We start from the raw sequence: 14449 nt of genomic DNA on the forward strand, positions 1-14449 counted from the left end.
AATCTGCACCTTTTCCCAAAATACTTAAAAATTATCCACGAATTCACAACCAAGTCTAATTCACAACTAGCACTAATTTTAGTTGTGAATAGTTAGTGTTGGTTGTGAATTCGAGTTTTAAAGTTTGAATTCACAACTAGAAATATTGTTAGTCGTGAATTCAAGGTTTAAAACTCAAATTCACGACTAACATTATTTCTAGTTGTGAATTCAAGCTTTAAAACTTAAATTCACAACTACCACTATTTATAGCAAATTTAAATTTTAAAATTTGAATTCCCAACTAGAAATAGAGTTGGTTGTGAATTCGAGCTTTTAAACTCGAATTCACAACCAAAATCACTAGTTGTGAATTTGAACTCGAATTTACAACCAATACTAACGATTCATTAGTGAATTCATCGAGCTGATGTGAATTCATAGATCTATGAATTCAAGAACATTAAGTTGTGAATTCATAGATCAGGTTGTAAATTAAAGAACATTAAGTTGTAAATTCATAGATTTGGTTGTGAATTTAAAAACATTAGGTTATGAATTCATAGATCTAGTTGTGAATTCAAGTACATTAACAACACAAACTCACCTTTACAACATTTGACAGCACGCAACATCATATATTTGATTAAATTGCTCTAAACTCGTCACAACCTATGTTCTCTGCGCCATTAACGTCACCTTGATCACTCCCCAAACTCTCGATTCATTTATGTGTAAAATACCTCTCAAATTTCGTCATTCATCACTAAGAGAGAGGGAGAGAGAGGGAGAGAGGGGGAGAGAGAGATGGAGATGGAGCATAAAATGGCAGCATGGGGTTTCAATAAGCAGAAACGCACGATGACAATAAGAGATTTTCTTCAAAATAATAAAGCGGAATCTGAAGGAAAATGATGAAAGAGGTGCGATCCATCTAGGTCATGGAGATCCCTATGCCGTATCCCAATTTTAGAACAACTCCAGTTGCTGAGGAAGCACTTCTCAATGCCTTTCACTCCACTCACTTCAATGCTACCCCTGATGTCAGTCTTTCTGTCGCAAGAATGTTTCTTTTTCCCCTCTGAGAGAGAGAGAGAGAGAGGAGAGAATGAAGTGGATGCTACAAGGAGAGAAGATAGCGACCAATTTTTTATTTTTTTTATATTAGGCTAATTTTGTATTTTTGCATAAAACTGGCCAATTTTTTAAGTTTTTAAATTACACAATATTTTATTTATGCATGCTTAATTAAATTAGGGTTAATTGCCGCTAAATTCAAAAGCTTTTAAAAAATTCGCGATATTCTCACCAACTTCAAAATCGGCATATAAATACATGAATTGAAAATCCGTTCTTAATGTTCCCAAACTCAGAAAAAACCCCCAAATTGAAGGTGACGTGGACTACCGTAAATACAGCGTGGCATAGTCGGCGGTGCAAGAAAACGGCGTCGTTTTTTTTAAAACAATACGACGTCGTTTTTATTTCCAACCACAATTAAAAAAAAAAGAAAAAAGAAAAAGCAAAATTGGGGCTCTGATTTCCAGGTCGCCGGCGAGAGCTTCAAGCTCGGATGGCGAAGCCCCTCCCTGCCCTGAATCGCGGCCTCCCTCCCTGAATCTAGGCCCCAAATCGCAGCCTCCCTCGTCTCTGGTCTCCCTCTCCTTTCTACTCTCTCCCCTCTCCCCTCTCTCGATCTAAGGTTCCCAGCTAGACCAGAACACCCCCGCCGCCGTTGCTCACGATTCGAGCAACAACAATGGAAAATCAAGGATTCGAGCAACAAGAAGAAGGGGGGAGCGACTCGCCCCTCCCCTCTACGCGGCGTGGCCTCCCTCCTCGCGGCCTCCTCGCCGCCGTTGCTCCTCATAAAACCGGGCCGCTCACCGCCGCTCGTGCCCTAGGCCCCAAATTGCAGTTTTCGAAATCGCACCCTAGCCACCATCATCTCCACCCCTGTCTTTTCCGACCCAGTGAAGAAGGCCCAAGATTCCGGCTTCAAAATCAAGCTCATCACAATCGAATTCCCACAGAGATTCCGGCCTCCCCGACCACCTCCAAGCGTCACCTCACCCTCCTGGTCTCCTCCTTCTCCCGCCGCCACCGCTGACCATGCCTGCCTCCCTCCACTCTCTCTCTAAAACTCCCGACGACAGCAACCCTCCTCACGGCCTCCTTGCGCAGTGGCGTTTGCTTGGGCAGACGAATGACGGCGGCGCGGTGGTGGCGTGGTTGGGGGGTAGGGAAGGGATGAGAGAGGGGAGAGGGGAGAGGGGGTAGGTGGTCGGGGGGTTGGGGGGGTAGGTTTGGGGGTGTTTGGGGATGGGGGTAGGATTTTTTTATTTTTTTGTAAATTAATTTATTAATAAAGTATTATATTTTAATAAAATAAGATTATTAAAAAAATGAAAAAAATGACATGTAATACCTAATTGCCATGTATTTGACACATAATCAGTGATTGCCACCTCATCTCGCCGGAGTTAATAATTTTGGGAACATTAAGAACGGATTTTCAATTCATGTATTTATATGCCGATTTTGAAGTTGGTGAGAATATCGCGAATTTTTTAAAAGCTTTTGAATTTAGCGGCAATTAACCCATTAAATTATTACTATTTCTTTCTTATTTAATTATGGGAAGAAGATACTTAAATTATAAACATGTGAAAGAATGACTAATCCATAAAACATGTGGTGAGATGTGTTGTAATAGCCAATGTGAGTACATGTACAAATACAACTTAGTAAGTAACAAGAATAGTAACAAACACTGGATCATAAACGAACACCAAGAACGATAACCCAATTCGGTGATAGAAGACCTACGTCTGGGGGCCTCGCCAAGGGAAAATTATCCACTATGAAGTTAAGATGTACAAAGGACTTACACAATAAGACTCTCTCTTACTTAACCTCTACATTAACCTCTACATCTTCTCAAAACCTCACCAACGGTGAATAATTAAAAGCTAGACAACGACTAACTTTTTAGGCGTGAACAACGACGAACACAACCTAATCCCTCGAGAAACAAGAACTAATAATAAAGAAGAGTATATAACTCTTTTACAATGTACGCTCAAGGGTATAACTCACAAACACTTTTCTGCTACTATAAAGAAAAGTATAGTATCAGGAAACGTACTACAGATGGTACCAGTCTGGGGGTAGCCCAAGTTAATCCTTTCCTAGTCCTAGATGGAAATAGGAGTTCTATCTTGACGAAGACTCTGCTTGGATGATCTTGATCTATCAATCTGATAATTATTCTCCAAAAAATAAGAGTCCAAGCATATGGTGTTGAATAAATTCGTGAGGTATATGATAGATAAGAAGTTTATCCATACAACAATTATACTTCAAATATGAGATTTGAGCTTATCCTCAAAAATATCAAATCTGACAGATTTGGTAACATCTTATGTACCAGTCGTGATACGCCCAACCCAATCCCCTAGCTTGGCCCTATTAAGCTCCAGCCCATTAGCCTATTAGGTTTTCATTATTAGATATAAATAATGTAATCTCTTAACCTATTCACCATGGAATGAATATTTTGGTTGATGTTTATCAAATCTCTCTCTTTTATCTTGATTTCTGGAGTTTGAGCTACTCGAAATGCTCCACCATTGATAGAGATCGTATCAATTGGTGCTCTCGTTGAGAGCATCTCTCTTTGAATATCCATTTTTTTATAATAAAAAAAATGTCAAAATCTGTTATACTCACCGCCATTGAAGAACTTCAGAGCTCCATCCACAGCTTGCCAACCTCCTTCGACGCCAATTTTTTGGCCACAAGCCTGTTTCCTTCGTCACCAACTACTGCTCCAGATCTCTGCTTGTTTCCATTCCCTTCCCCACCACCCATTACTCCAGCTACATATCCACCACGATTGTTTCCCCCAATCCTATATACAACTCGCTCCATTTCACTTCTTCTCAGTCGCTGTCTCAGCCGATCCGAAATCGAAGAGAAAAATGACCTCGGGCTTTGTTACAATTATGACCAAACCTGGTCTAATACTCATCGATGCCGCAGCAAATACTTGATTCTATTTGGTACCGATGATGATGATGACTTTTGAGATCCTAAATCTCCTGATTCGAAGGGTGGACTCGATCTTTTAACAGGACTCAATCCATTGTCTTCGCTATAGCCAATAGTTATCCAACCTCCGCCGCTGCCGCTGCCAACACCTCCACTGCCAATACCACCTCCTCCCACCGAGCCACCCCCAAATGTACCGCCTTCACCTATAATACCCCCACCACCAACAAAAACTCCTTCGGCGAGTCCTCCGATAACTCCTTCGGCGAGTCCTCCGCCAATTCTTGGCAGTCGATTTTGGTTACTCGTCGGTTTAGAGGACGAGATTGTGGCCGATGCTTTTGGACCCATATCTACTGCTATTGCGGATGTTTTAACCGTGGGCATCGTTTCTAACTTTTACCCTTTCATGGTTGTTTTTTGCCGGTCAAGAAGTTCAGCTATGCGGTGAACCGCCGCCGGATCTCTTGGGAATACCCAGCCGATTCCATACCATGTCGTATCAGTTCTTAAGTTTTGCTCGGATATTTTTGTGCATGTTCTCGGTTGGGACTTTTTTCGAGCACATGGTTCATGATGAGCTTGTTGAGGCCATTAAAGATGCTGATGAGGGCCTTTTTCAGCTTAAAAGAGCAAGGTTGATAAGAGAGGCCGATTGTGTTTTGAAAGGTCTAGTAAGCTCTGGTGATGTCAAAGTGGAGCTTCTGGAACAAACAGATGAGGAACCTGAACCTTTGGTGGATCAGACCTATTCTGTAGGGTCAAAATGTAGATTTCGTCACACTGATGGGCGGTGGTACAATGGGCTTATTGTTGGGTTGGAAGGTTCAGAATCTGCAAAGATATTTTTCCTTACTCCAACTACTAAAATCATGTTGATGTGCAAGTTCTTTCTACAACAACGATGTCGATTTGGTAGTAATTGCCGCTTATCACATGCCATCGATGTCCCAGTATCTTCCTTGAAGAAGTATATTCCTACTATTTGGGAGCAATCGCTGGTGGGTTCCAGTATTTGGGCCATTTCAGATAGCAAAGCTGGCATCTGGAGAGAAGCTAAGCTAGAGTCTTGGGATGAGAGTCTCAGGACATGGGAGGTAATTTTTTGAGACGATGGAAGTTCAGAAAAGTTGGGAATAGTTCCTCTGAGTTTGCCCATATAAGTGATGAAGAAGAGTCCGATCTAAGTTCAGCGCAATCTGGTTCTAGTGATGATGAAGATGATAGCCCACAAGGGTTGGGGTTTTTGGAAGGCACAGCGTTGCAGAGATGGGTTCAAACCGACACTGCTATTTTTGTGACTTGGTAGAATCATACCCGTGGCATTGCTTCAAAGATGATGGCTAACATGGGATACCGTGAAGGAATGGGTTTGGGTGCATCAGGATTCAGGACAGGGAAGGCTCGATTCTAATTCTGTTAAGGTTCTTCCACCTAAGCAATCTCTTGATCACGCTGTAAAAGCTCTTGACAAAGACGAGAACAAGGGCGCACGAGCCAAGAAGCGCAGTAGGGGTGGTACGAGAAAGCGTGATAAGAAATTAGCAGCAGCAGCTAAAGTTGCTGAAGAAGAGGATGATTGCAAAGATGTATTCTCTCTTATCAACACCCAGCTCGCGATGCACGGGCAGATTGTGAACGGCAGCAGCAGAACAAAGCAAACGGCGAGGCAACGAAAGAGGACAGACGAGCAATTTTTATTGCAGCACTATTTTGTTATGTTTTCGCAATTAGTGGGCCGAATCATCTGCAGTACTCCCATCGCCATTTTTCACTGCTTCACCTTGAGGACAAGGTGATTGTGAAGGAGTGGTGAATGATACACCCAACCCAATCCCCTAGCTTAGCCCTATTAAGCTCCAGCCCATTAGGTTTTCATTATTAGATATAAATAATGTAATCTCTTAACTTATTCACCATGAAATGAATATTTTGGTTGATGTTTATCAAATCTCTCTCTTCTCTCTTGATTTCTGGAGTTTGAGCTACTCGAAATGCTCCACCATTGATAGAGATCGTATCAAGTCGCCTCTGTCAGTATCCATACTCAACATAGTCACTCATTTTTACAAATGAAGAAATATCACTGAGTTATAATGTACTCGAGTTGATTAAATTATTAATTTATGATGTAATTTAATATAATTAAATATAATATATATTTTGATATTATTATTTGTATTGATAGTTTGTTGATGGATTAGCTTTGTAAAATAAGAAAACGAGCGTCCAAGCTGACGAATAATTTTCTTGTATAAACGTGGAAGCAATTCCATGTGTATGACAGATTGGACTTGTTCCTTGTTGACGGAACAAGCAACCCCGGCTATCTTGCTATTGCCTATTTCCAGCCATCCTACTCTATTTTTGAATCTTTTATTAATGCCCTTAATTATCACTTTCCATTTTCAAGCACCAAACCCTAAAATCAAAACTAGTGTCTTTTTATATGTCTTGTTTTACTATTCATTTGTTGAATTCAATAAGTTGAAGGAATAATACGAATATAGTGAAAAGTTATACTCACAAGTTTTCAGAGATGACAATTGTAGACATAACATAATTCATAGTTTGCTTCTAGAGACTAATTTATAATTCTTTAATATCAAAATCAAAATTTAGTTTCACAGATAATGACAGATCTAAATGGAGAAAACAAAATAGCGAAAATAAAAGTATTGTCTCGTGACTTCCTTTATCGGTCTAGACAGTCAAAGCACTGTGTCCAACTGGAAGCCTGAATATGGCATAACATATGAATGGTAAATTTTGGTTTCAATTTCAAATCTTAACTAGATAGAAACTAGTATCAAATAAAACTTTAAGATCCGAACCAGATTCCCGTTCTAATAATAGTTATTATTTATATTTTTTGAAGGGATGATTATAATTTATATTGATGATTATAATTTATATTAAGTGTCAGTAATTATGCAATTCGAAGCACTGCACATGAAGGAGGAATCCATCCAAAGAGAATATATTAAGCAGAAGAAATTACAACTCTCACACACAAAAAAAAAGTATATTTACAATGATCATTAATTTCATAAATATCCATACCTATGTATATACCAACTCAAAAATCATACACCACTAAAAAGACAAGCATTGAAAGAAAGGTAACCATAAAAACCTGCCGTGTCTGGAAACAGTTATTCAACGTGCCACGTCACCCAACAACTCCAAATTTTTACAACCAATCACGAAGACTTTCTCGCGCCTCACAGCTCTCAACATCTACGCGCGTCCGCGTGCCGATCTAATTCCGTCGAATCCGCTGGATTTAACTCTAACTCCTCGGCCACCCACGACCCAGACCGCCGTCCCGAAGCGAACCGGGTGATCCCTCCCAAACCGGGAGCCTCGCCGCCCACCGGAACTTCCCGCACCTTCACGCTCACGCTCTTCCGCGGCGGTTCCACGTCCTCCATCAGGATCTCCATCACTCTCCGGCTCCCGGACCGGGACGCCTTCTTCTGACCTTTTTTCGACCGGAACAGGCTCATCACCTTCGAGTAGAGCCCGGTTTTGGGCTTCTCGGGCGGTTTTTCGTGCCTCTTGAGGGAGTTGGACCTCCGCCGGCCTCGCTTAGATCTGACCCTCCCCATGCAGGAGACCTTGGGAGAACCCGGTTCGGGCACGGGAGCGGTGGTCTTCCCGGCCGACGACTCAGACCGCTTGGGAAACAGCCTGATGTTGGGCGGTTTGCAGGCGCGGCGTTTGGAGTCGACGAAGGCGGTTTTTTGGGTTTTAGGCAGTCCGATTATGGATGCCTTGGACTTCAAGCTAACCGAGAAGCGCTGCGAATTAGCGGAGGTGGAAGTGGGGTTGACGTGTTGGGTGGAATTCGAGTTGCCCTTCGTTGAATCCTTTCGCTCGTAAAACGCGTTCCGCTCGAACCAATCGTATTCAGCGTCTTTCGATAGCCAGAACGACTCCGGCGGCGCTTCCAATACCTCGTCGTTTTGTGATGGGTCGTCGTCGGCGAGTGTTTCGCAGGCTATTTTCCGGTCGTTTCCTCCGCCGGCGCAGGCTGTGACTAGGGTCTCGAGATCAACTTGAGGCATTAAAGACGATTTAAGAGGGAGAAAATATTTACGCACAAGTTTTTTGGGAAGAGGTTTCGCAAATTTCTTAGAGAGAGAGAGAGAGAGAGGTGGGTAAATAGAAAGGAGATATATAAAGTCCGATGGAAGCAGGAAGGAGAAAAGAAGTAATAATAAAATGGATTTTGTATCCTTTTAATTTCCATTTTAATAATTGTATAATTCGGTGGGAGGGTTTCAACTGCTTGACTGCTGATTTCATCAATGGCGTTTGTTTCTTCGTAGTGCACTACAAAAAGAAGGTTATTTTTTTCGTGTATAACTGTACAAATGGGCCAAAAGGACTTATGTTACTTTCCCATTGTTCTTATCACATACTCCCTCCGTCCGCCAAGATTATGTAAAAATTACTATATTTGGCGTCCGCCAAGATTATGTCACTTTCCTTTTATGGCAATGGTCCCACCATCCTCTTTAATATTTTATTCTTACTAACACTCTTTATTTACAAAAAACCCACTCAAAATTCAATCTCAACCACACATCTCATAAAGTGGTGGGACCCTTTCTCCACTACATCAAAATCATCACTAATTTTATTAAATCTCGTGCCCAAGCAATTTTACATAATTTTGGCGGACGGAGGGAGTATTTCACTTAAGATTATTATTTATAAAATGCAACTCGAGATAAAAAGGTTAATTATGAAATGATGCACAACCTTTTGTACTTATAAAAATTGCAACGCAACGAACATATTATCTTTCGGATTTGTAGTTACATAGACTTTTAATTTTTTTTTCGATCAACAAAAAATGATGTGATGAGTTTCGATTTGTAGTAAAATACACTTCTAATTTTTTTAATAAATTAACAATATTAAATAAAAAAAATTAAAGAACGCACCACATGCTACTCAAACCTAAGATCTTTAACCTTAGACATTCAACTCCTTACCGTTTGACCAACACACACACACACACAATTTTTATTTTTATTTTATCAACAAAAAATGATGTGATGAGTTTCATTTAAGTGGTAATTATCACATATAGCCTTTTTTCATAAAAAAATATAAGTTAAATAACCCTAATTTATATGTACAAGTCTTAGAGCATCTGCATCGGTTACACGATAGCGGCCTACTCGTGTAAGGCTGCTATCGTGTAACCGATGCAGCCCAGTGTTACACGAGGGCTACACGTTCTATCGTGTAGCCCTTTCGACCGTTGGTGATTGGCGCGTGTAAAACACGCGCCATTTAAAAAAAATGAAAAATTCGAATTTGACTGTCTCGTTTTGCGTGTTTTGTTGACCGATTTTTTTATTTTTTATTTTATTTTTTTTTCCTCTTCTTTTTCTTCTCTTTTTCTTCTTCTTCTTCCTCACTTTCTTTCTTCCGCCATTTTCTTCATCTTCCTCACTTCTTTTTTCATCATCTCTCTACACCTTCCATGGATCCACACAACCCAGCTTACTATGACCTAAATTGGTGTCCCGATCTATCCGACGACTATCATCCCGATTTGTCGGGATGTAACTTGGGGGATGCTCCTCCATCCGGCGAGGAGATGCCTTCGGCAGCCCATAGTGCCGCCAAACCGAAGAAAGGCAGCCGGAGGAAAGAAGTCGCCCACAAGATCCGGCATGACAGGCAGGCGCCGGTGGCGGAGGAGGAGGGGGCGGAGAATGACGGAGGAAAGACTGTCCGTCATATCTACACCCCTGAAAAGACGAACATTATCGTCCAAATTTGAATGGAGGAGACAAACGACGCCATCCGTGGGACAAATCAAAAGGGGTACGATTACTGGAAGAGGATTGTCACCCGTGTCAACCCCATCATCGGCGCCAACCTCAAGCACCGCCAGATTCAAGGGCACTGGACCCGAGTGGCCCAAGAGGTGCGGCTGTGGGAGAGTATTTGGGTGGAGACGCGCATCCGGTGGCCTTCCGGCCATTCTGACGATATGCTCCGGGACAAGGCCCAAACTCTTTTCAAAAGTCGGAGCGCAACTAACGCCTCCTTCAACTACTGGAACGTGTGGAAAATTCTCCGGCATAATCACAAGTTCAAGTCGATGTACCTCGAGGGAAACGTGCATTCCTCCAAGAGGAAAAAGACTACAGAGGAGGGCGCCTTCACCACCTCGGCGTCGGGCGAGGAGATCTCGTCTGCCCGGCCGATTGGGAACAAGGCGGCGAAGGCGACGACGAGGGCGGCGAAAGGGGAAGGCGGCAAGCTCCGAGCAACCATCGGAGTACAAAGAGGCATTGGAGCGATCCGACCAGAACTTGAAAAAAATCACCGCCGAGTATGCCAAAAAGAACGAGCTCAAGGAGAGGGAGCTCGATATGCAACTCCTCAGTCTGGATACGACGCATATGAGCGATGCACAAATAGACTAGGATTTTAATTTATGTAATTTTAATTATGTTTTTATTTTTTTTTTATGTAATTTTTAGATTTTTTATTTTAATGGAATTTTAATTATTAGTAAAATGTGTTATTTAAATTTGAGCAATTAAATTTAAGTGAAAAGCATAAAAATCAAAACTAAAGCTGTCATATAAGCTATCATGTAACCCCAATGCAGCTTCTTTACACCATGTGGTCCCCCCCTCATAAAGTAAGCTATCATGTAACACCAATGCGGATGCTCTTATAGCCATTTTAGAGTTAAAAAACTATTACACCCACTATTTTATTTTTTTAATTTAATATTTTAAATTATATCAATCTCTCTGTCTTTCAAATGCTCGTTCTCTTTCTAAAGTGGTGTTCTCTCTCTTCTCCACTGGACGACCTATCTTCTCCCTTATTGGCCTATCTGTATTGACATTCGCCGACCTAATATTTTTATAATGTTAATTTTATAGGAAATTGAGTGTTTGATGGTTGTTTTGTACTTATATTGCTTTATCTTGTGAAATGTGATACTTGCTCGAACTTTGATGGATTTTACAGAAATATTATGCCTGAATTTGAAAGCATGTTCTCATGAAAGTTGTAGATAATCTCTCTACGAGTTCGTGGGCACAAACGGATCGCAAATCGAAGTTTGGAGGACAGAGATATGGCCGAAACAAGAACATCGCGCGCAACAGTAGAAAAAATGGCGATTGCCGATTCGGCTGCCTTTTTGCATGGAAAACGTGTTCTTTACTGTATTTTCGAGTTCTGTACTGTGTTTTTCCCTTGTGCCTATATATAGGTCATTTTCTTGACCTATTAGACACCCTGTTCACCTTTATTCTTCCTATTTTTATATTTTTCAGTTTTAGACTTAGAACTTTATTGCTTTCATAGATTACATTTATTTTCCTACAAGATTCAAGACTTGAAGATTCAAGCGATCATTTTTTTCGAGTTTTATCAATTTCATTTATTTTTAATTGCTTTCTTTTTAATTATGTCTTTTAGTATTTATTTATTTACGTTTGACTAGTTTTCTTTTCTAATTTTAGAGTTTGTAAATAATTGATTGAATTTATGTGATTAATTTATTGATACTTTTTGCCTTTTAATTTATGCTTCATAATTTCTAGTGCTTATTTTTGTGAATTATCTGGTCAATAATTTGCATGTTTAGCTATTCGATTTGAGACCTAGCGGAGATAATTGTTTAGCATATTCAGGAATGTATGACACTATTTTAACCTTGAGACCTAGCGGAGATAGTTGGATCATATGAAGCTATTCTTTTGTACTTTTGGGAGTTAGTAGATTTTCTTGAGACCTAAAAGAGATAGAGAATTTACTAATATATTATCATAAACTACTCTAGCGAGAGTATACGGTTATTTATGTGATCTCTCATTAGGACTGAATTAAAATGGTAATTGGGATTAATAGGTTAATTGTGTGAATTTTATTAACAAAATTACATCCATGGGATCAATATTTTATTTATCTGCTTTATTTCTGTTTATTTATTTTATTTGAGTGTAGTATTTTATCTTCCACCTTATATTTATGAATATTACAAGAGAATTATTATGATTACTTAGAATATTTTCGCCTATTAGTCCTTGTGGATACGATACTCGATTGTTTTATATGCTAAAATTGCACCGTGTTAGTTGCAGTATTTTATTGCTAATAAATTAGTGATCAATTTTTTAGCGTCATTGCCAGGGACTGTGTAGATTATACTTTGATATTTCTGATAGTACTTAGTCATTATTTCGGGCTTTTCTTTTAATTTATTTTTGTTTTCTTGCTCCTAATTTTTTACTAGTGCCTCTTAATTTGGAGATTGAGAAGCAGCACAAGCGAGACAACCGGGAGAAAATGGAGCAAGCTATAAATTTGAATGAATTTGATTCGGGGCAGATTATGCAACAACTGGCAGAGATGCAAAGACAACTAGCAGAGGCCAACAGACGTGCACAACCTCCTCCACCACCTCTACCACTTAACCACATGTACCAACCTTAAATAAATCAATTTCATGGAGGTGGATGGGGGCCAGCTATTCAGGCTAATACTTTTGAGGTGAAGCCAGAGCTTATCAACATAGTGTAGTCCGAGCAGTTTAGCTGAGCTATAATAGAGAAACCACATGCGCATCTAACTTAATTTTCGGATATTATCAAGCAGAATGGAGTGTTTGTCGATGCGATCAGGATGCAAATGTTTGGTTTCTCACTCAGGGATCGTGCTAAGGATTGGTTTAGAGGGCTTGATAGGACCTTGATCACTACATAGGGTGAGCTGTGTAAAGCTTTTCTAGCCAAATATTTTTCGCCTGCCAAAGCTTAAAAGATTATAGCATAGATTTCACACTTTACTCATATGGGGGATAAAACAATTCATGATGCCTAGGAGAGATTTCGGGAATTGCTTAGACGTTGTCCCCAACATGGCTTCATAGAAGAGCAGCATATCATTCACTTCTACAATGGTTTGATTGTTATCTCAAAGACCATTGTAGATGCTACTGTCGGAGGATGTCTGTTGTACCGTGATATCGAATCAGCTTATAGGGTGATTGAGGAGATGGTTTCAAACAGTTATCAATGGCCAAATGATTGGAGCTCAACAACGAGGATTGCAACTATCAATGAGGTGAGCTATGATGATCTTTTGGAAAAGCACACACTTCTTCAAAGGCAACATGAGGTTGAGATAAAGGCGCGGATAGCGGCACCAAGCATACACCAGTCGTATCAGCTCGAGCCACCACGATATGAGGAGGTAAATTTTGTGAATCAAAGCCAATATCAGTTCGAGCTAGGTTATCCAAGGCAGCAACGAGAAAATTAGCCTTACCAACCTAGCAATAGAAATCATTCGAATTTCTCCTACTGCAATCCGGACAATGCCTTACAGCCTCTGCATGGTTTTTCAGTTGCTAGTGAAGGAGCTGTCAATGAGCCTAAGAATGCGTCCCTTGAGGAAATGATGCAATAGTTGTTGGTGCAGATGGGGCAGACGGGAAATAAGATGGCTAGTATTGAGAATATTGTTTTTGCTCTAGCCAAGGGGATAAAGACGGTTGATAATTAGATTGTTCAGATAGTAGCTGCCCAACACAAGTCGGGACATGCAGATGTGAGGAGACACGCAAGAAGCATGATTATCCGTATGATGAACCATACAAAGATCTTGTCCCACCAAGAGAATACGTCCCCAAGGCTCCGTTTCCTCGAAGATTGATGAAGAGGGATGAGGTGGAAAATCAATGTGCTATATTGGAGACGTTTGAGAAGGTGAACATCGAGGAGCCCCCACCAAGGTGTTGCATGGCAAGAACAAGAATGAATTTTTCTACCCCAAGAAGACGGGTGATGAAGAAAAGAATTCCATTGGTGAAATAATGTTGCGCCGAGGTGCCTACGAAGCTACTACCGAAGAAGGAAGATCTGGGTAGCTTCACAATTGGATGTGAGATTGGAGGAAACCTTTTTCCCAAGGATTAATGTGATTTAGGGGCTAGTGTCAATGTGATGCCCCTTGTTGTTTTCAACCGATTGGGAATTGGAGATCTCAAGTCGACCTCGATGGTGATTCAAATGACGGATTGATCAATGGTGAAGCCTAAATGCATGGTTGACAACGTCTTGGTGAAGATTGAAAAGTTCTTTTTTCCTATGCACTTCTTGGTACTTGACATGCCGGAAGATGAGAATCCTCCGTTGATTCTTGGTCAATCGTTTCTACCTACAAGGCGAGCTATGATTCATGTGACGAATGGAGGCATCACTTTTAGAGAAGATGGTGAGCATGATTTTCCTGCCTCTGTTCCAGTAGGCAATTTTTTGTTCCTGTTGTGTTTGATGTTCATTGAGGTCATGATGTATCGTCGAGCTCTAGACGTTAAATTAAGCACTTGTTAAAGGTAACCCAACTGTGTTGCTTTTTG

General features: G+C 40.6%; 2 protein-coding genes, 1 non-coding gene and 1 pseudogene across 3 annotated transcripts; 1 reads left to right on the forward strand and 3 right to left on the reverse strand.

Moving 5' to 3' along the window:
* Positions 1-3726: 3726 nt before the first annotated feature.
* Positions 3727-4383, reverse strand: LOC130998439 (glycine-rich protein 23-like). Its single transcript, XM_057923855.1, has 2 exons — positions 4048-4383; positions 3727-3930 (listed from the first exon to the last, which is right to left on the reverse strand). Exons 1-2 carry the CDS (start codon positions 4381-4383, stop codon positions 3727-3729), a joined length of 540 nt encoding a protein of 179 aa, XP_057779838.1.
* A 215-nt stretch (positions 4384-4598) lies between these two features.
* On the forward strand, positions 4599-5848 carry LOC130998440 (zinc finger CCCH domain-containing protein 18-like; annotated as a pseudogene).
* A 1137-nt stretch (positions 5849-6985) lies between these two features.
* Positions 6986-8470, reverse strand: LOC130996652 (uncharacterized). Its single transcript, XM_057921948.1, has one exon. The coding sequence runs from the start codon at positions 8100-8102 to the stop codon at positions 7266-7268; it is 837 nt and encodes a 278-aa protein (XP_057777931.1). The 5' UTR covers positions 8103-8470; the 3' UTR covers positions 6986-7265.
* Positions 8471-12846: 4376 nt separating this feature from the next.
* LOC131002108 (small nucleolar RNA R71) lies at positions 12847-12953 on the reverse strand. Its single transcript, XR_009094184.1, has one exon. It is a non-coding gene; the product is annotated as a small nucleolar RNA R71 (small nucleolar RNA).
* Positions 12954-14449: the final 1496 nt, after the last annotated feature.

The sequence above is a fragment of the Salvia miltiorrhiza genome, chromosome 8, assembly GCF_028751815.1.
Source record: "Salvia miltiorrhiza cultivar Shanhuang (shh) chromosome 8, IMPLAD_Smil_shh, whole genome shotgun sequence".
Classification (NCBI taxonomy): domain Eukaryota; kingdom Viridiplantae; phylum Streptophyta; class Magnoliopsida; order Lamiales; family Lamiaceae; genus Salvia; species Salvia miltiorrhiza.

What these genes read in the sequence shown, in the direction of transcription:
- LOC130998439 (XM_057923855.1), bottom strand. Translation starts at nt 4,383, where the DNA reads ATGGGTCCAAAAGCATCGGCCACAATCTCGTCCTCTAAACCGACGAGT. An exon ending in AAAAGTCATCATCATCATCG is followed by an intron (nt 3,931 to 4,047) that starts GTACCAAATAGA and finishes CGGCTGAGACAG; the next exon opens with CGACTGAGAAGAAGTGAAAT.
- LOC130996652 (XM_057921948.1), bottom strand. Translation starts at nt 8,102, where the DNA reads ATGCCTCAAGTTGATCTCGAGACCCTAGTCACAGCCTGCGCCGGCGGA.